The 21,214-nt window shown below is 45.0% G+C and overlaps 2 protein-coding genes across 4 annotated transcripts; one reads left to right on the top strand and one right to left on the bottom strand.

The window, feature by feature from the left end:
* Positions 1-233: 233 nt before the first annotated feature.
* On the top strand, positions 234-14,952 carry lamb1b (laminin, beta 1b). The gene is made up of 33 exons (XM_077543499.1): positions 234-400; positions 677-852; positions 3,109-3,244; positions 4,763-4,836; positions 5,106-5,294; positions 5,373-5,436; positions 5,781-5,983; positions 6,050-6,170; positions 6,246-6,434; positions 6,497-6,673; positions 6,909-7,021; positions 7,094-7,173; positions 7,242-7,377; positions 7,453-7,611; positions 7,689-7,822; positions 7,898-8,018; positions 8,090-8,276; positions 8,352-8,495; positions 8,578-8,809; positions 9,373-9,536; positions 9,671-9,895; positions 9,975-10,192; positions 10,551-10,647; positions 11,427-11,796; positions 12,187-12,371; positions 12,449-12,690; positions 12,760-12,966; positions 13,036-13,180; positions 13,249-13,456; positions 13,536-13,677; positions 13,746-13,922; positions 14,003-14,162; positions 14,225-14,952. Exons 1-33 carry the CDS (start codon positions 367-369, stop codon positions 14,359-14,361), a joined length of 5,346 nt encoding a protein of 1,781 aa, XP_077399625.1. The 5' UTR covers positions 234-366; the 3' UTR covers positions 14,362-14,952.
* A 1-nt stretch (position 14,953) lies between these two features.
* Positions 14,954-21,154, bottom strand: eri1 (exoribonuclease 1). 3 transcript variants are annotated; one of them, XM_077543504.1, is made up of 7 exons: positions 20,946-21,154; positions 17,797-17,966; positions 17,499-17,709; positions 17,325-17,408; positions 16,444-16,553; positions 16,255-16,369; positions 14,954-15,412 (listed from the first exon to the last, which is right to left on the bottom strand). In XM_077543504.1, exons 2-7 carry the CDS (start codon positions 17,847-17,849, stop codon positions 15,170-15,172), a joined length of 816 nt encoding a protein of 271 aa, XP_077399630.1. In that variant the 5' UTR covers positions 17,850-17,966; positions 20,946-21,154; the 3' UTR covers positions 14,954-15,169. The 3 variants fall into 3 exon arrangements, with proteins under 3 accessions (XP_077399630.1, XP_077399628.1, XP_077399629.1); XM_077543502.1 differs by lacking the exon at positions 20,946-21,154 and adding an exon at positions 19,252-19,635; XM_077543503.1 differs by lacking the exon at positions 20,946-21,154 and adding an exon at positions 18,044-18,417.
* Positions 21,155-21,214: the final 60 nt, after the last annotated feature.

Here is a 21,214-nt window from a genome sequence, read left to right as displayed (position 1 = left end):
AATATTTCTTTTTTTATGTAATTCTAATTCAGTTTTCAATGCAATTATTCAAATTTTGCGATTCTAATTCAAATCTAAATTCTTCGGGTTCAGTTTCTGGTGGCACATATTTCAGCCCATAATTTGTACGTTGCCCAAGCATGTTGCCATTGAGCAATACTGGTGTGTTCAAAAAAAAAATACATTTTCACCAGCAGGAGGCGCACTGTTGACATCTGGGAGGAGCTGGTGGTGGTGGGATGCGGACTCCTCCAAGGAAAACTCCCACGCCTCAGAATTTCTCCTGCGCTTTCATACACAAACTACCAGAAAGAGACACTTACACAGGAGCCATCAAGACTCCGGACAGGCTGTCAGAGCTCCGACATGTCGCCCCTCATCCACATTTGGATGACTTTCGGTGAGTTTTATGAGGAAAAGTGAAGTGTCAACTCTGGGAGGGGAATGTCATGTTTTGTTCATCACTGCCAACAAAGGAAACAACAACATGGCTCTAAATGGAAGCCACATGCCAGCTATTACTCACTTTCCTTGTCTTGACAGTAGCCGGGATGTTCAGAAGCTTAAGTTGAATTCCTAGTGAGCTGGAAGTGCGTGTGATGAGCTACTTTTTCGGACATAACTTGCACAGCAGAGGGATAATGATGACGACGATGTCATATATCCCGCCGTTTAGCGCTGCTGTGGTGTCCCGCCTGGACGCAGGCCCCCGAGTTGGCAGACGTGTGCACAGAGGGCAGCTGCTACCCGGCCACGGGCGACCTGCTGATCGGACGCGCCCACAAGCTCAACGCCTCGTCCACCTGCGGCCTGCGCGGAGGCGAAACCTTCTGCATCGTGGGACACCTGGAGGTGAGCGCATATGGACGTAAATGGAGATATACGCGCACCAAATGGATCATCTTGACTGTTTGTTGCTATGTTGCAACCTCATAAAACTATGAGGAGAATTCCGTGGCCGGGGAATTCTTGTAGGAGGTTGATTTATGTTTTTAGCACATCCTGGAGATGTTGTAGTAATAGTCAAGTAGCTATCTGGTACCTTTTCATAAATTGCTTTGCTTGGTAAACATGATCAGCAACTGTTTCCGCAATTCAAGTTTGTATACAATTAAGTATACAGGCCCAAATGAGTCAATTAATTGAAATTAATTTCAAGCACGTTTGGCTGTTTTAAACACTTCCTGAAAATGTGATATATATATATAATCAAGTACATTAGCAGCGCGTAAAAAAATAAAAAAATAAATAAATGCATGCTCGGTGTGATAAGAAATGACTTTTTCATCAAATTCACATCAATAAATGATTACATGATTAATTTAAAGTATTTAAATATCCTGAAAAGACATTTGTGACATGTATTTTTAATTCATTCTATTCATATTTCAAAATGTACATTACTAATATACAGTATATTGAGCGGAGTAATTGTCCAGATAACGTAATTCTGTTATTGCAATAATAAATCATTTTGCACAAGTGATCAATTAATGCCTCCCATAATAAACACACCAAAAAATTGTTTCAGTCGCTTTTGTAAAATACTATAAAGATATGCATAGTAGTGCCTTAAGATACAAGTTGCCCAAATAACTATTAAGATACGAGCTACCATTTGGTGTTTTTTTTTTTTTTTAAACATTGATTTGCAAACTTGAGATAATGTACTGATACTGATGTACTGATACTGTAAATCTGTCTTACTGCCGCCAGGTGGCCAAGTCAAGTATCAGGACAATGTTCATTCAATTGATGCAGAGTGTGACCAAAACAACAACATTTAATGACCTTTAATTTGAGTCGATTATATTGTTACCCGATTTGATAAAGAATAATATTATAGAATGCGTTATACTCATTAAAAAAAGACATTACAAAGTTTTTTGGGGGAGGCTAGAACACATTAAAAGCATTTGCATTCATCTCAATAAGGAAAACTGATTTGAGACATTTGGGTCAAATTTAAACGTATTAGGCCTTTTCGATTCATGTCTTATGTTCTCGATCTATGTCAGGACAATTCATGAAATATATGTGTAAGTTCGGGTTCGATCACAATGCCTACGTGGGCGCACACGCTGCGTGTCTGCTCGCTGTCATGACGAGTGGGAGTGCAGACATTCTCCCGTCGACAATAAAAAGCTCTATGCGGCGGCACAAATGTTAGCCTGTATCCGTCAAAGAGCCTGTGGCGGCTTTTTCGCTTGGCGTGAACGGCGTCCTTTTTGAATCTCGCACACAGACACCCACTGTGAGGTGCGGGTTGAAAAACCGGGGATGAGCACAATCTTCAAGTATGTGCAATAAAAGAGCGGAACAAGGGGTTATTTTGTTAACTCTTCTCCCATTTCAACACAACTATTCACATAGACGTAAGCCCTCATGTGCGGATATTTGAGCAAAGACGCGGAACAGGCTGACATGCTGTCGTAAACTTTTGTTCATTTACTTTGTTTACGTTCAGCGGCCGCGATGCGCTGCAGCTGTGTTTGGGAATAATTGTGGAACATACCAGATGCAGACCTGATGTACCTTCCCAATATGGCTGCCACGCATGCTTAACTCTTTGACTGCCAGACGTTTTCAGAAAAGGGATGCCGTGGGTGCCAGCCGATTTTAAGCATTTTGACTGATCTTTCAAGGTCCATAGAAAATTATGTGTTTGGACTATGGAAACACACATACTACCAATAAAAGATTGGACTCTCATCTTTCATCAGAAAAAAAAAGTTTGTTTCTACCTTATTCCGTTTTTCAGTAATCCACAATAGAAAATGGTTAGTTTCACCTCTGTTTTGAAACAAACGTCTTTTAACGTCTTTGGCACTCCTCCATAGGATTTTACTAAACGTTATTTAACGTTTTTGGCAGTCAAAGAGTTAAGAGAGCCCTTTAGGCACCATCTTGTGCCAAGGAACTATGTTGAAGTGAATTGAGGAGCTTCATTTACAAAGACATAGTGCTTTACTGCCACCAAAAGGCAATTACAAACCTCGAGTGAGATTTCTATTCTATAAATGTTGGCAAACACTGCACTAGCGCCATCTAGCGAAAACATTTTCACATCAAACGTCTCTAATGACATTTTTTTTCCCCCGCCACCAGGAGGAGACCAACTGCTTCCCGTGCGACTCCAGGGACCCGTACGACGAGGACGTCCACCCGCTGAGCCACACCATCGAGAACGTGGTCACCACCTTCGCCCCCAACCGCCTCAAGACGTGGTGGCAGTCGCAAAACGGTGGGTTGGAGCGGGCGCGGCGTTCCCGTGAGAAGCCGGCTAATGAGAAGATGGGGGGGATCACAGTGGGGGAGTTTCGGGGTGGGGCGCACTGGTGAGAAACAGGTGTGTGTCCTTCAAAGTGCACATCAGGGGGTGTGATAATGAGACGCGAGTCCACTTTGACGACGTGGAAGATCTTCGTCAGCGAGTGCAGCAGCAATCGCACTGAATAGTGTGTAAACCAGACAGGCGATAAATCTATATCATCTCTGGCTAATGTATGGGAACAGATGGACGATGAATGCTTTAAGTGTGTCCAAAGTAGGAATCCCGTCATCTGTTTTTTTTTGCGGGGAGTGGTGGGAATGAGCCTGAGAGAAGATCAGCAGCCAGCGCAGCAGATGGCTGCAAAGCAGCAGGAAGCTGCAGATGCATCGTTTGTTTCGTTTGGGATTTCCTAATTCCCTCACAGTGACCCGGCCAAGACTGCATTGTGTCCGACTGTGTGTTATATATTATAGCACACTTACTCTCTCTCCCTTCTTTTTACATTAGTAGTCTTATTCTAATATATATTTCTATGAAAAATATATTGCATAATTATTAAATATATATCAATAATAATAATTATATAATCATAATTATATATCAACTTTTTTTGCATTACTACCGGTAAAATACATGATTGTTTTACTATAATGTTATTTACTTTCAAATTAATTTTCTATAATTGTCTGCTAATATTGTGATTCATTTCCTGTAATTATTCCAATCTTAATAATAGTAAATTATAATTATTACATGCATTATTCATTTATAAAATAAATAAATGTAAATATTAACGTATTCACTTCCAGCCATTTTCACAGAAGCAATCCCCTTCGCTCCAGGCTGTTTTACTGGATTTTGACTGATTTTGCAAGGCCCACAGAATATTGTGTTCTATTGCTACAAAAACATGGAACCCTACCAAACGAAAGATTAAAGTCTCTTCTTTTATCAGGAAAAAAAACTATTTCTATCTGTTTCCGTTTTGCAGCAATTAGTATTAAAATACAGCTAAGCTTCATCATTACTCACAAATCTATTTAGAATTGTGAGAAATTGAGGTTATTTTTCAACATGGCCCTGGTTAATTTCCTTTGCTCTGCTGCCACCTGCTGGCCGTTTGTGTAATAACTACCATTTCTTCAACCATTCTTTGCAGTTCAGAGGCTGCATCAAAGCCTCCTTGTATGTTCTGGCGTAAAAACTTAAAAATTATTTACATGTTTTTGGGAGCAAATGAGTTAAGGATATAAATGTAGCTATTTTATTTGTAATATTTAGAATAGGCATCCTTTTTTCCATAAACCTCCTATAACATCATCAGAAAGCCCCCTTGGTGGAGGTAGTTAATCATACTGGTGTGTTTAGATTTGAGAGCACAGATGTGTGCTACATATTTCAAATGTGTTAATGTGAGTTAGAGGAAGTGCGCCAGCTGTGTGTCGCCGCTCCACACAAGAAGTGCCATTATTCATTTCCTGTGTACAGGTGTGGAGAATGTGACCATCAAGCTGGACCTGGAGGCAGAGTTTCATTTCACTCACCTCATCATGACTTTTAAGGTGCCACTTTTCAAACCCGCAATCACACACATCAACACACTAACACATGTATACATCGATGGTGGGAAGGGTCCCGTGAGATAGTCGGCGAGGGCCAGCTGTGGCAAAGGAATGTGGCTGAGTGATGGGAAGAGAGCAGGGCGTAAAATGGTATCATTCCATCAGGGTGATGGCAGCCAGCTGGATTAATGCTGCCTTGTGACATCACCCGACATTTCAATGTGTTGCGTTTGTGCGTGACCTTCTGCGGTTTTATCGCTTACCTTCAGACGTTCCGACCGGCCGCCATGGTGATCGAGCGTTCGATGGACTTCGGGAAGACGTGGCAGGTGTACCGCTACTTTGCCTACGATTGCCGGACGGCATTCCCCGGCGTGTCGCCAGGGCCCATGGTCAAGGTGGACGACATCATCTGCGACTCGCACTACTCAGACATCGAACCTTCCACCGAGGGAGAGGTCTGTTTAATGAAACAAAATGAAATAAGCATGTGATGTCACTGACGCAATCAAATGGATTTTCCCTCACCTTCCCAGGTGATATTCCGGGTGTTGGACCCTGCCTTTGAGATCGAGGATCCGTACAGCTTGAGGATTCAGAGTAAGATGTTCTTGAGATACTTTCATCTCACTTGACTGCTGACCCCACTGGAGAGCAGGGCACTTCCTTCGTACCCCTCCAGGAAGGGATCAGAAAATTCCAGCAAATGTAGTCTGGGGAATGAGGTCAAACGGGAGGAAAACGCTGGGAAGGAATTTCGCATGTGGTGGCGGATATGTCCATGTACACATGACTTCCCCCCGACTCAAAACAATCTTTGTCCACAACGTTAAAAACCTCTGTCAACATGAAAACCTGTAGCTCCTAAACAGAACTCAACTTCAGACAATCAGAAGCCTGTTGGGGGCCCGTTTTCTATAAGTGGTGTGTTGTTTGGTCTGCAGACATGCTGAAGATCACCAACCTGCGTGTCAACTTCCTGAAACTGCACACACTGGGAGACAACCTGCTGGACCGGCGCAAGGAGGTGACCGAGAAGTACTACTACGCCCTCTTTGACATGGTTGTCCGGGGCAACTGCTTCTGCTACGGACATGCCTCAGAGTGCGCCCCCATCGACGGAGCACCGACGGGGTCCGAGGGAATGGTGGGTGGCACGTGTGGTCATCCAGCGGCAACAACAAGAATGCGTTCTGATGAGTGTGTTGTGTAGGTTCACGGGCGGTGCGTGTGCAACCACAACACCGAGGGCCTCAACTGCGAGCGATGCAAGGACTTTTATCATGACCACCCCTGGAGACCTGCCAAGGGCCGCAACACGCATGCTTGCAAGAGTAAGACTTGGAACGACCTCTAACAACCTTCCGAAAAGAACACCAAAACCTGGACACACCCTGTCTCCTCTCCAGGGTGCGAGTGTAACCAGCACTCCGGTTCCTGCCACTTCGATATGGCCGTCTACATGACCACAGGAAACGTCAGCGGCGGCGTGTGCGACGACTGTCAGCACAACACGGTGGGCCGCCAGTGCGAGCAGTGTGCTCCCTTCTTTTATCAGCACCCAAACCGAGACCTGCGGGACCCCAATGTCTGCGAGCGTACGTTAACCTTGCCGTTGTTCACTGCTTGAAGTCATCTCTAATCAGAATTTTCTCCACAGCTTGTAACTGTGACCCGGTGGGATCCCTGCAAGGGGGGCTTTGCGATGCCAGGACAGATGTGGCGGCCGGACTCATTTCAGGCCAGTGTCGCTGCAAAGCACATGTTGAGGGGATGCGTTGCGACCACTGCAGACATGGACACTACGGATTAGGAGAAGGCCCGCATGGTTGCCTGGGTAGGAACACCAAATCAACTGTATGTACTTAAGTATTGGGATTTCCTGGTTAAACAGGAAGTGGGAAGTGAAGCTATAGGATACAGAAAAAGTGTTGCCAACAACCATTGTTCCCACAAAGTTGTCTAAACTGTCTTGCTAAGATGAAGACAACCAAAAAGTTGTGTTCTAGTCCACAGAGAGTACTTTCCATGACCAAGCTTGAACATGATTTTCCCATTCTCATCTCTCGCAGCTTGTGCCTGTAACCCACTGGGAACACTACCGGGAAGCAACTCCTGCGACTCGGAGTCAGGAAGGTGCTTCTGCAAGCGCCTGGTCACCGGACATGAATGTGACCAGTGTCTGGTAGGAAGCCTAAGTGGGCTCATGTCTGTCACTCCCAGTCAGTCTTTTTCTGACTTATGTGTTCTACCATAGCCACAACACTGGGGTCTTTCCAATGACATGGATGGATGTAGACTTTGTGACTGCGACAAGGGAGGGGCCATCAACAATAAGTACGGCCACTAATTCTCCATTACAGTGGTAAAAAAAAGAAATAATTCCTGACCGTGACATTCCACAGCTGTGACCCGGTGTCTGGACAGTGCGAATGCAGGGAGCACATGTTCGGCCGGCGCTGCAACCAACTTGAGTCCGGCTTCTACTTCATCGCTCTGGACCACTACACCTACGAGGCCGAGGAAGCCAAACATGGACCTGTGAGCACACCAAGACCCCACCAACATCTTGTTGTAAAGAACGTTAACATCTAAAAACGAGTGCCTGTCTGACAGGGTGTGTCAGTGGTCCATAGACCATACCCCCTGGATCGCAGCCCCACATGGACTGGGATGGGTTTTGCTAACGTACCAGAGGGAGCCTATTTAGAGTTTAACATGGACGACATCCCTGACTCCATGGACTACGATGTTCTCATCCGCTACGAGCCACAGGTTAGCTTCACTTTCTTTCAACTGACGTTTATGCTTTTAATCACAGAGAGTGACCAAGAACTGATGCTTGACCACAGCTTCCAGAGCAGTGGGAGCAGGTCGATTTCAGAGTCCAACGTCCCGTATTCAACCCTCCCAATTACTCTACCCATTGTGGTAATTCCATCAGTGATGGAGACGAGCAGTACGTCTCTCTGCCACCTGGTTCAAGGTACCACGACCTAAGTGTCCATCTATAAACTCAATATGAACCTCCACCTCACCACCTATTTCCTGCTTCCCGCAGACATGTGTTACTGCCCACGCCCGTGTGTTTTGAGAAGGGGCAGAATTACACAGTCCACCTCAGCCTACCGCTCTACTCATCCTACAGCGACATGCAGAACCCTTATACGCTCATAGATTCTGTAAGTCTCACTGAAGCATCAGCAATGCAGCCTTGAGACATGTTCAGCAAGACTCCCGTTTCTCTTTGTAGCTGGTGTTGATGCCCCGGGTCCGGGAGCTGGAAATATTCCTCGGCACAGACGGTGAAGCAGCGTGGGATACATTCCAGCGCTACCGCTGCCTGGAGAGCAGCCAGAGCGTGGTCAAGAGCCCAATGACAGACATCTGTAACGAGTACATTTTCAGCGTCTCGGCGCTGCTTCACAAAGGAGCCATGCGTACGTTTGGCCACAAAAATAATCCTGTTTCTGGAACAAAAGAATAAGCTTCACGAACAGTGTTTTGTTTCCCAGCATGCGAGTGTGACCCGCAAGGTTCCGTCAGCGCCGTGTGTGAGCCCAGCGGAGGTCAGTGTCACTGTCGACCCAAAGTGGTCGGCAGGAACTGTGGCCAATGCGCCCCCGCCACCTTCCTCTTCAGCCCCATCGGATGCAGGCGTAAGTGTTTGGTACAAGTTCAGGAGGTTCTCCTGCTTGTTTATTTCCAGACTTGGTAACACTTTGTATTTTTTTGCCTCAGTCTGTGAATGTGACCCTCAAGGGTCAATTAGCACACTTTGCCACGAAACAACCGGGCAGTGCACATGCGTTCCTGGGGCCACAGGGCGCCAGTGTGCTCACTGCCTACCGGGTTTTTGGGGGTTCCCTAATTGCCGACCGTGCCAATGTAATGGCCACAGTGACGTTTGTCATCCCAAGACCGGAGAGTGTCAAGGCTGCCGAGACTTAACCACCGGACACTACTGTGAGAGGTACAGTGGGGGGGTTGGGGGGCGTTTCTGTAAATTAGCTCAATCAAAATCTCTAATAACAGTTGGGTCAAAAATAACCCAAATTGGGTTCAAATAGACCGACCCAGTTTTGAGTTATTAAACAAATGAAATTAATAATCCACAAATCTTATTTTGTGATTTATTCGTTTGACCCAACTTTTGGGGTTGATTGAATAACGCAACTGAATTTGGTCCAACTATTTGAATGTTAATTCAAAACGTTGGGTCAGATGAAATAATAACCAACAAAGCAACCCGGTTTGTTGGGTTGTTTTGTGGGTTATTCAATCGACCCAAAAAGCTGTGTAAAATGCCCCCTCCCCCCAAAAAATCAATTGGGTGAAAAATAAAACAACCCAACTTTTTGAATTATTCAACCCAAAATTTGGGTAAAAATGACAATAATAACCCACAAAGCCTCCCAAATTTTGTGTTATTTTAATTGAATAACCCAAAAAGTTGAGTTGGTCCCTTTTCGACCCAATTTTAAGTTATTTTTGACCCAACTGAGTGAATCTAATGCCGTCGCTTTAACCTTACAGATGTCTGAATGGTTACCACGGTAACCCTGAATTGGACTCCGGCAGCCAGTGTCGTCCCTGCTTGTGCCCTGACGGCCCGCGCAGTGCACGTCAGTTTGCTGACAGCTGCTACATGGAGGACGGGACAGACCATCTGGTGTGTGTGTGCAGCGCTGGTTACAAAGGTATAGCGCACACATTACATTGTGACAATTACGTTTGTTTTTGTGTAAGTGTGCAAAATGCTCTGTAATACGATATGACTTGAAAGCTCCTTTGACTAACACCATTTCCTGTTTTCTCCTACCGCTTCCTTTAGGTGCCAGGTGTGATGAGTGTGCCCCAGGTCACTTTGGCAATCCGCTGGTGCCCGGCGGCCGTTGTTTGGCATGCCAGTGCAACGGCAACATTAACATGCAAGACCCCGGGTCCTGTGACGCTCGTACGGGCTCGTGTCTCAAGTGTCTGTACCACACGGATGGCTATGCCTGCCAGCACTGCAAAACCGGTTACTATGGAAATGCGGCCACTCAAAACTGCAGAAGTGAGTGGCCAAAAGCGTGGTTGGTGGTTATTGATTCTTCCCTCAAATTCTCGTTTAAGCTTGACTGGTTGTCTTGCAGAGTGCATGTGCCAGCCCGCGGGCACAGTACCACATGCGTGTTCGTTGCCAGACGAGTGCCAGTGCGACCAGCACAGCGGCCAATGCGCCTGCCTCCCCAACGTGGTGGGCCAGAACTGCGAGCGCTGCGCTCAGGACACATGGAACATGGCGAGCGGGACGGGTTGCCAGCACTGTGACTGTGACCCGCTCCACTCCTTTGGCTCCTCCTGTGATGAGGTCTGTATTGTGAATCCTTAAAATTCTCAATAACAGTATTGTGGTGACATATGTACGGTAATCATAAGAGGGTGGGGGGTGAAATGTTCTCATGTTCAGAGTCCAGCTGGATGGGAATTGCTGCTCTCTCTTTGCACTCTGATGTTTTGCTCAAACACACAAACACACACACACGCACGGGAACACAAGCCTGCACAGACATCAAGTATCTTTTTTGGTCATGGCTGCACGCCATCAGAGGAAGGAAGTCCCGTGAATACACAATAGGAGTACAAAGGTCCATTGTGGTCAACATGTTGATACAAAGACACTACACATTTTTGTACTATATTGTAAAAGTGTTTGCTTTGACTTCTAGGTGACAGGACGATGCTCGTGTAAACCAGGTTTTGGTGGCAGGGCGTGTCGGGAATGCAGGGAGCTCTTCTGGGGGAATCCAGAAGTCAAGTGTCACGGTATGGCAAAAAAAAAAAAAAAAACTCAAGAGAAGGATAGTTCCTTCATATCAGTTGATGAACAAATAGAACCATTTTTGCACCCACCACGTGGTGTTCTTAAGGCTATTCAGTCTATTTTCAACCTAGAGTTTATAGACTTAAAAGTCTCATTTTTGCCCCTTGAGGAGCTAAGTGGTATCACGAGACAACACTCAAATGGCTGCTGGCTCCGGCAATGACCTTGTGTTCTCTGTTCATGAGAACCAGATGTGCAAGAACTCCCAGGGTTCTCAGGTTTTTTTTTCTTCGTCATCCAAGTAACACCCACAAGACCCATGAATCCTTAACGATTTTTCCCGCTACAAGGTTAATCCAAGCCGTTAAAACTCTATGCGGGACTGCTGGCCGGTACTGAGCATACAGATTGAAGTCATCACTTACAGTATGTGAGAGAGACAGTTAAAGCTTCCAACATTTGAGAGGCGCTGTTAACGACCAGCTTCAAAGTCCAACTTGTCTGTACATTGTGATTTACAGGAGCCCCTGCCCCCGCGCACGTTCCAAACCTATTTCACCTTAAAACGCCTAACATCAGGCAAATAAGAGAAAAAGAAGCCTGCATTCCTTCACTCTAACTTCTTTTGCAAGCTTGTGGGGCAGTAAAGGAGGGTCAGCTTGACCTTCAAGGTCAGGATGATGTCGTTTATTTACAGGAAAAGCTGAAACTCCATTTTCTCCCTGAGGAGATGTCTACATGACTGTGGTCTTTATTTGTCTGTCCTCCTTTTTTTTGGCAGCTTGTGACTGCGACGTTCGCGGGATTTCCAGCGAGCAATGTGATCGGGCGACCGGACACTGCACATGCGTGGAGAGCGTGTCTGGCCCACGGTGCGACAAATGCGCCAGGGGCTATCAGGGGGAGTTTCCTGATTGCCAGCCTTGTCACCAGTGCTTCGCCACATGGGACGTTGTGGTGGAAGAGCTGACAAACCAAACGCGACGACTGGAGGCAAAGGTGACGGAGATGCAGACGAGTGGCGTAACAGCTCCGTACAAAGACTTAGTAACCAGCCTGGAGACCAACATCAAGGCTGTCAAGGAGATCGTGGAGATGAACCCTGCAGTAATGAAGCTAGAGGAGATCCAGGACCTAATGCACCAGATCACGTATGTCCACACACACAGATCCTATCCATTAAGTATTTTAATTGTATTTGTACAAAATTTTTATTATTTTTTTTTTATTAATAACAATATTATCATATATAAAGCATATTAAGAAATCACTTGGGGAGCTGAAATTTCACCTAGATTGTCCAAACATGTTTGAGTTCAAACTGACTCCAACCATCATTTTTTAATTATAATTGTCATTAATATATTTTAATTATTTGTTTTAATTAATATATGTTAATGAACATTTTGAGTGGTCGAAAGTAAAAAAAATAAAATTATAAACAACGTAGTTATCACACTTACAAAATGTCCAAATTTTGGACAAAATACACCATATTGGGTAAAAGTTTTTTCGTGCCCCAATTGGAATCTCTTCCTCAGCGGCGTCATGTCCTACGTGGACGGGAAGCTTAACACAACAGAGGAGACCTTGAATGTCCTCCAGAGTGATGCCAATACCACCGACACCAACTTGGACGAGCTGACGGAGCAGGCAAACCAGTTGCAGAGCCGTGTCCAGGAGCTTCGGCAGCAGGTGTATGATGCCAAGAACGCCAACTTACAGGGTGAAAATTCAACTTACTTCAACATTTAAAATGGTCAGCACAACAACTTGATGTGCTCCTGTGGTTTTATTTCTTAGGTGCAATGGACACCATCATAGAGGCAAACGAGGAGTCAGTGAGAGCGGAAATCAGAGTCAATGCCTCCTGCAGTGATCCTGGGAACACCGTGGAGCGGTCTGCGGCGCTTCGCAAAGTGACCGAGGAAAAGCTGAGTGGCGGCCAGAAGGAGTTTGATCGCAAGCACCAGCGAAACACACAGAAGTTGGACAAGCTCAAGAACGAGCTGGAGAAACTGGATCTGTCACCTCTCAGCGATACGGTAAGAACTCACAACGGGATATTTTCTAAGACATTCTCAAGAAACGAGTCACTCGTTCGTCTTCTGAAGATGTGTGGTGGTGCGGCTGAAGCTGACGAGTGCACCGGCTCTCCATGCGGTGGGTTGGGCTGCGTGGATGTGGCCGGTGCCCCCCAGTGTGGTGGCGAAGGATGCAAAGGCCTCGTTGTGACATCCCAAAACGCTCTGAAGTCAGCCAAGAAGCTGGACGAGGAAATCCTGGCAGCCATGCAGGAGGTGGACAAGCTCTCCAGGATGGTTAGTGGACATGTCGGCAACATGTATCATTCTTGCTGAGGTTGTTTCAGGAAAGACGTTTGGTTTCAGGTGTGGGAGGCCAGCAATCGAGCAAGGGAGGCCAAAGTTAACGCCCAGCAGGTGCTGATCAAATCCAACCAGAGCAAAGAGCGAGTGGAGCAGAGCAACGAGAAACTACGCAGCCTCATCAAAGACATAAGAGACCTGCTCACGAGTGAGTGGCGCCGCTTCAATAATCATCCAAAACAAAACAGCTCTAAAGGCACGTTGTTAACTGCGCAGACGACAAGGCCAACGCATCCGTCATCGAGGCGGTCGCCAATGAGGTCTTAGCCCTGGAGATGCCCACGTCGACGGAGAAGCTGCAGGAGTTGACCAGGGAAATCAAGGACAAGGTCAGCACTCTGACCAACGTGGAGAGCATCCTCAGCCAAAGCGCCGACGACATGACAGCTGCGGAGGAGCTGTTGAAGCAGGCCGAGGCCGCCAAGTACGAAGCGCGCTTAACTGGGAACGAGACTTGAATCCCGAGTTGTCCGAGTATTGATCTGCTCTTGTCTGTCCTCCAGTAAGTACGGGTCAGACTTGAAAGAGCGGTCAGAAGTGGTGCAGATGGCTCTGGACGAGACTGAGCGTGCTCAGAACCTTGCCATGGATGCCATCCAACTGGCCCGGAACAACACAAAGGGGACTTTGGACCTGCTACTTTCTGTGAGCATCATATCTGCAGTGTGTGGTGGTCACACTTTTTTGGTGAGACATCCACGTGTGTGTCTCAGGTGGACTCCGAGACGGCGGCATCGGAGCAGCGTCTCGGAAACACCACAGGCCGGCTGTTGCAGCTGGAGCGCGAGGTTGGCCTCCTACGGCAGAACGAGCTGGAGGTCAACAGCACGGCAGAGACGGCCGACTGGATCAGCCAACGTGCCAAGGAGGCGGCTGACGAGGCCCAGCAGGTGGCGCACAAACACGCCGCTTCACATGAATTAGTCTCTCTCTCTCTCTGTGTGTGACGCGTAAGTCTGCGCCTGTGAAGGAGTTTGACACGGAGGTGAAGGACAAGCTGGAGGTGGTGGAGGACCTGGTGGAGGACAAGGGGGAGTCGGTGCTGCAGGCGAGGAGACGAGCAGACCAGCTGCAGCAGGAGGCAAAGGAGCTGCTGGCTCAGAGCAGCAGCCAGCTGAAGAGATTGCAAGGTACGTTTGCAGTCATGCTTACCATGTTGACGAAGTCATAAATGACCATTTTGTGCTCACAGAGCTGGAGAGCTCCTACGAGGACAACCAGAGAATCCTTGAGGCTAAAGCCACAGAGATGGCCGAGTTGGAGGAGGCCGCCCGCCGCATCCTGGACGACATCAGTCACAAGGTGATGCTGTACAGCACATGCCTGTGAGATAAGCGAGGGGCCGAGCGGACATGTGACCTGACGAGTGAGGCAGCTGTAGCCGCCATTTTGACTCTTCTGCAGTTAAGTGTGGGAGTCGGGAAGGAAACCACTACACACCAAACGGACCTCGGTGCCACAAAACCAAAGTGTGAACAATTGAGCAGAAACTACTCACAAAAAGTTCGGGATATTGCGCTTTCGGGGGGACATTTCTAACTCTTGGGAATTTTGCTATTCAGCTCCTCGCTCGAGAACATAAAGTCCTGAAAAACTCAACAGTTGGACATGAGCATTCACATGCTTAGAGAAGTTGAGCTGAAATTTCAACTCAAAGAAGAATATCCCTCTACTCTTTGTGAGTCGTGTAGTTTATAATATGACTAAATGAACCAAGAGGTACAGTATTAATAAGATTGATCAAATGTTTGAGGTCTCTTGGAATGAGTTTTTGTTTCTTACTTAACCAAAAACATGTATTTTCTGTACGAGCAAAATAAAATATATATATTTTTGATTCCCAAATAAAACCATTGAAGCATTTGAAGCAATTATAGGAAAGTTTTTGTTTTGTTCTAAATAAAGTTAGACCCACAACCACTTTAGCAGCAGTGTTTATTCCTGATGAATTAGATCATACAAAAAAAAACAATGTTTACATCTCACATTCTGACCAAACGAAATGCTGTCTATGGACATGAGGCAGCATCACGTGCGGATTCATTCCGTGCTGGTGTTGTGGCGGCGTGTGACCCCGAAAGTGTCAAGATGAGAAAAATAAAAAATAAACTCATTATCAGCACGTCCCGGTGTCTCCCTACTTGCGGGTGCCTGGCCAGCGAGGAGGCGGGGCTCCCTCCATAGGCGCGCAGCTGGGGACGGGGAGCAACTGGCCGCCGGGCATGTGCTCGTTGACGCGCAGCTGGCAGCCGTCCTGCAGCATGCGCAGCGCGACGCGGGCGATGTTGCGCGAGTCGTCCAGGCCCGAGTGGGGGCGGCCTTCGTACTGCAAACCCAACTTGTCCAGCATGGTGCTCAACTTGGTCTGTGTGCGCGGAACCTTTTGGCGAGGAACACAGCGTGTTACTGGCTTCCTGTCAAAAGCACCAAGAGGAGCCGCGCCAACGGCTTCCAGATCGTACGAGTGGGAAGTCCTTTTTGATTTACTTGTAGGAAAATGTTGACTGAGGACATAAATCAATTTTCTCATGTACATGTCTCCCTCTGCTGGCCGTTAGGCATACTGCTAAGATTTCAAGTGGCTAGCTACTTAAAGGGGAAGTCAACCCCCCAAAAAAAATTCTTGACAATGTTTTCTATACAGTCTAAATACTGTATTATGGTTAATAAGACTAGTGAGGTCACATATAACATATTATTGCGAAGAAATGTTTAAGGTTGACCTCCCCTTTAATTAAAAGAATGGCACAAAAACTATCATTAAAATGCTCAAAAGATGTAGAAAATCGGGAAGATGTATTACTTTATACAATATAGAACTAATGCACTCTATATGTAACTCTTTCTACAAATTTTAAATATTCTATGTTTTATATAGAGAGAGTTTACATCTTAGTTCTATTTTTTACATAGCGAGAGTTTTGTTACTAGAGAGCCAGGAAGAGCATTTCAATTCTTCTGTCTGTCATGAATATATAGAGCATTGACAATCAAAACTAACTTCTTTTTTTTTAAAGCAAGAAAAAATATTTTGTATTTTAAAGCAGAAGATATATAATTCAGAGATTTTGTATAATGTTGTCATTTCATATTCAAGTCTTCAACATGTCTGTATTTTGTATATTGCCACAAATGCTCAATGATAATAATAATAATAAACCCTCCCAGTTTTTACACTATTATTAACAGTTGGAGGTCTGCGCTTCTATGTCAAATTCAAACCTTGTAGAAGTTGCCGTAGGACTTGCGAATGTTGATCCACTTGCGGGCAAACTGCGGGTATCGGATGTGGCTGACACGACATTGGATGTTGAGGAACTTGCTCATATCCCACGAGCTGGACAAGGCCAGAGAAAGTTGTCAAGCTTCCAACAAGCTTCAGTGAAATGAAAACAAAAGCGCGCCACTCACCCATCGGTGAGGAACGTGTATTTGTACTTGGTGCCCAACTCCCTCTCCTCAAGCCACTTCACAACTCGCTTCAGGACCATCGGAAAAGACTTGGCCGCATCCACCTTGTCCTAGTGCATGAAAACACAAATATCCACAATTGACTATTTAAAGTAGCACTAAGGAACTTTTCAACCGTGATAAAATATTTTCATAACACTTCTGGACTTTCATGGACTTGGGAGTTGAATGGTACCTTTGCCATGGCCTGAGGGGGCTGTATCATTTTTTTTACTGGCACTAAGCAACTTTGAGGAGGATGGTGGGAACACTGCCATACAAGAAATGACTAATGTGCTGACTGCTTGATGGCATACGTCACTTCCCCATTTCCCCATCCCTTAGAAGGTAGTCCATTTTAATGTCAACGCAAAAAGGAAAGCTACCCAGATAAGGATCAACATTGGCCCGGCTTTCACTCGCTGGCGTGAGCTAAAAATTGACACGATGCACTTGTCCGCATGGGAAATATGGTCTTCCTTGAGGCATAACATTACCGCTTTTATTCATATGGCATAATCAACATAAACTGAAAGTTCCTTAGTGTTGCTTTAATTCCACCAAAGCTTTAATGTGTAAAATGAATGTTGGAGGATGTACACGGTATCTGCGGGTTCAACAAAACCAAATGGAAGACTTTATTAGGCCAATTCCTGTGCATTTAAAAGCACCTCTGCACTAAATATGTCCATTATGTGTGGCAGATATAGACTCAATATGACCATGCTTTGAATTCTTCTCTACACTTAAAGCTTTGATCTGCAGGTTTAAGAATTGTAATTGTTTTACTATTATTATTATTAAGACACTGAAGAGATCACAAAAGAGAAAAAAAAACAGACCTGCGTTATTCCCGTGAGCTTCACACAGAAATCTGACAGGGTCGGGTAGAATTTGGGTTTGACATATTCCTGAAACGTTCCCACCTGAGGAGATAAAAAGTGTTAAGTGATGAAGGCGCTTAGTGATGGAGAACAGTCTTTATTTAAAAAAATATATATATATATTCCTCTTACAATCTCCAAGGTATGCGTGCAGATGAGCACCATGGGGAACTCGATGATTTCGTGCAGGAAGTCCGGCGGGTTGTCCTCCTCGCACGTGGCCTCAAAGTCAACCACGCAGATGTAGTCGTAGAAGACGTCTCCCGGCCCGCAGTCGGCGGCCGTCAGCTTCTGCTTCCCGTAGTGGCTCTTCAGTCGCTTCTTCATCACGTCCTTTACCCCTCTGCGTCCACAGAACACCAAAGTGACGCGACACTGTCGTTAGCGCCGCTTCTCCTGTGGAGAAGTCGTCAAGTGTGTTTGTTCCTACCTGGTGTCCAACTTGAGCTGAGAAAGCTTGATGCGCAGCTCCTCCTTGGACATGCGGTTGATGTGACCGTTGGCCAAGGCAATCTCCTTGTACACGGGATGGCTGAAGTCACTGTTTGACGCTTGAGGAGGAGCGTCTTCTTTGGGGCAGATGCTGCTGCTGGGCTTAACCTGAAGAATTAGAGCACAAACTCAGTTGACTAGTAATTGAAATTCAAATGGACACTTACGGGTTTTTTCCTGCATACCGAATTTGGAGGCAGTCATCTCCAGTTTTGACATCATGTTAACGGTTATTGTCTAATCAGCGTGTAACTAGTTTGGTGTTATTTTTAATTATCGTATTACGCCGCACTGTAGAGCGGCACTATTGGAAACATTATATATTATTTTTATTTTCTTTTAAATGTAACGCTGCTCAGTTGTTGCTGTTTCTTAATTGCCCCTAGGACAGGGGTGGGCACACTCGGTCCTCGAGGGCCGGAGTCCTGCAGGTTTTGGATGTTTTCCCTTCTCCAACACAGCTGATATATGAGCAGCTCATCAGCAAGCTCTGCATAAACTTGATAACGATCCTGTTGATTGGAATCAGCTGCGTTGGAGCAGGGTAACATCCAAAACCTGTAGAACTCGAGGCCCTCGAGGACTGAGTTTGCCCACCACTGCCCTGGGAGATAAATAAAGTTAATTGAATTGAATTTGAAAGGCGCTCCTAAAACTATCAAAGGAAAAGGAGATGCACAAATGATGTAATCAAAGACATCTAATTTTTCAGAAAAAAACATCTTAAAAGAGCTTCACACCGACCTTGTGTAGCTATTCAGAGACGTCTCGTAAAATAAGCAAGTATTTTTCAAGGAGAGTAAAACGTTAAAGAATAAAATACATCTCTAGAGTACCATTATGATTACTGTATTTGTTGCTCTAGCGCTGTAATAATTATTTTGTTGATTACCGGTAGTTACTATTGAATTTATGACTCACTGTAGACTGTACTTTACACAAAGTCCAAATTGTTACGTTTTCAGGGTATTTTTTGTTTTTTACTGGTACTGCCACAGACAACATCTTTGCTTGTTTCAATCTATTTAGTCAATAAAAATGGATTCTGATTCTCCAGGACAGTGCAACTTCTAACTCACAAAATCTCTCATCCTTGCTAGAAGATCACTTGAAAATTGTACATTAATGGTAACAAATCGTCTTCAACATAAAAATAAAACAAAAACTGACGCGTCGTTATGATTTGGGCAAAAGCAAAGCAAGCAGAGTTGGCTTCTAAATCAATACTTGACAGTCAAGTTCAAGTTTTTTATTTTTTGCTTAATTTTGCAGTGGTCATCGGGATTTTTTTTCTCCCCCAGAACTATAGTACTGTTTTTACACTAAACGGACAGACATACCGTTGTGCAACATATTACTCTAAACTCTAACATAACTAGCGGACGTTACAAACCTTATCGTCGTCGTCTCCATTTGACAGCTTCACGTTCACGTCCTTGCCGTGAATATTTTCCTTGTGCTCCTCCATTTAAATTCATACAAAAAAAAACAATAATATTGATAAAAACCAAGCGAAATTGGCCTCACTTAGCAAACATTACAACATAGCTAGCCAAGGAAGCGTGATTGGCGCGCTCCGAGTTTGAAACGCCTTTCGTCACTTGTAACCGCCGTAACTAAAATTATTTTAAAAGCATTAATAACACGCAAATATGTCGCTATTATTAAAATGAGACAACAGCTGTTGTCAACGAACACAGCATGAATGAATTTTCAACTTTTTTCATTTGGGTAGACTTCCGGTTTGGTGTTCAAACAGAAGAGAAAACAGTGCCACCCTGTGGGGTGGATGACATGCTGATCTACATTTTACATTGCGGGGTCCATTGTTGAATTCACCTCCCCAACCCCTATAAAATATATTTAAAAAATCGTCAATCTTGCATTTAAAGGGTATGATGTCATTTTATTTCAATTTCTAATGTTTGCAGTGCATTCACACACACACAAACTCATGGAGAATATTAAAACACGATTCTCATTTTAAAAAAGACATGGTGTGGAATATACAAAAAGAGACAAGTCGTTTAAAAATAACAGCTTTTTGTGACAATGTGGGAAAAGTCTTTCTTAAAATCCCACATATTTCTTAACTGGCCTTTAAAAGGGACGAAAACAAGGCGCCGTTATGCATCTTCACAGTGATTTCTGGTCCATAGGACACACCACAGGACGTTTTCACTCAAGTTTTTAAGTAGTGAAGGCCACCTGGGATCAGTGAAGCTTCACCATTACAACAAACTTCCTCTTCTCGGTCGCTCCTTTGGGGACTGTATAGTCTTCAAGTCAAGAGTGAAAAAAATAAATACAAGCATGAAAGAATTATTCAGAATATGTGCGGCAGTTGGGAACGCTTTGAATTGTGCGCAGCACTAAACGTCATAGAAGGCAGTTCATCAGAATGCTCTTTTTTTGTGTGTTGAAAAATATTTTGGGGGTTTCACCCCCAATGAAAACATTTCACAAAACACTCCCCAAAAATGTGTGAAATAAGTAAACAAGAGTACACAGACTTGAGGACCATTTTGTCCATTCGGGAAATATTAAACGCCACTCCGGCGCAGTTAGCATATTCTAGCATACGAGAAAGATAGAAATTGCTAATTTTGGATGCTGCATCATCATTTCCAGGATTATAAAGCTAGTCAATGCATCGCATTATATGATAGCAGTTACCCATGCAAAATAACGTTACAAACAGTAAGCCCATTTCCCAAAATGTCAAGAAGTATTTCTACGTCAAACAAACAAGAAAAGTACAGCACATTAAAACAATAAACAGATCAAATCAATGAACCTTTCCGGAGGTTTTGTTGGTCCCTTTGTTCATGTATCTACGCCAGCGACATCATATGACAGGCAGAACAAACCCAAGTCTTTCCACTAGATGGCAGAAGGTACATACTATAATTATTAACTTCAATTTGTGAGCAAGCAGTGAGGTCAATAGCATTCATTGGAGAAATATCATGTGGGAGGAGTCTTTTGCGTTACAAAACAAATTTAACTTGTATCTCAAGGCACCACTTTATAGTGATATTTTTTTTTGTGTGTATGTGCCTTGGCTCGAGGCTGCAAACCACTGACCTCGACACACAGAATGTTGTCTCAGTTTCCCCCAAAGACAAATGGCGGGCAGTGGCATGTGGCGTTTGTCTTTTCCGAAGGCAGCGTCGTGACCAGCTCAGTCTTCAGCTTCTTCGAGGTCGGCGGCGGCTGTCAGCAACTTTTGTGGAATTTGTTCCGTCCAGGAATGTGACCACGAACAAGTGCTGGTGTAAAAGGCTGTGTGTAAACTCCTCATGTGGTGTCTCCATGGCGACACACAAATACAACAGAGAACTTGCAAAATATAT

Source organism: Vanacampus margaritifer, chromosome 15, assembly GCF_051991255.1.
Source record: "Vanacampus margaritifer isolate UIUO_Vmar chromosome 15, RoL_Vmar_1.0, whole genome shotgun sequence".
Classification (NCBI taxonomy): Eukaryota; Metazoa; Chordata; class Actinopteri; order Syngnathiformes; family Syngnathidae; genus Vanacampus; species Vanacampus margaritifer.
The sequence above is the reverse complement of the archived record's forward strand: the minus strand, read 5'-3'. Positions and strand labels throughout refer to the sequence as shown.

What these genes read in the sequence shown, in the direction of transcription:
- lamb1b (XM_077543499.1), top strand. Translation starts at nt 367, where the DNA reads ATGTCGCCCCTCATCCACATTTGGATGACTTTCG. An exon ending in TCATCCGCTACGAGCCACAG is followed by an intron (nt 7,612 to 7,688) that starts GTTAGCTTCACT and finishes GCTTGACCACAG; the next exon opens with CTTCCAGAGCAGTGGGAGCA. An exon ending in TGTCACCTCTCAGCGATACG is followed by an intron (nt 12,691 to 12,759) that starts GTAAGAACTCAC and finishes CGTCTTCTGAAG; the next exon opens with ATGTGTGGTGGTGCGGCTGA.
- eri1 (XM_077543502.1), bottom strand. Translation starts at nt 19,326, where the DNA reads ATGGAGGAGCACAAGGAAAATATTCACGGCAAGGACGTGAACGTGAAG. An exon ending in GCACGCATACCTTGGAGATT is followed by an intron (nt 17,409 to 17,498) that starts GTAAGAGGAATA and finishes TTATCTCCTCAG; the next exon opens with GTGGGAACGTTTCAGGAATA. An exon ending in TACACGTTCCTCACCGATGG is followed by an intron (nt 16,370 to 16,443) that starts GTGAGTGGCGCG and finishes GGCCTTGTCCAG; the next exon opens with CTCGTGGGATATGAGCAAGT.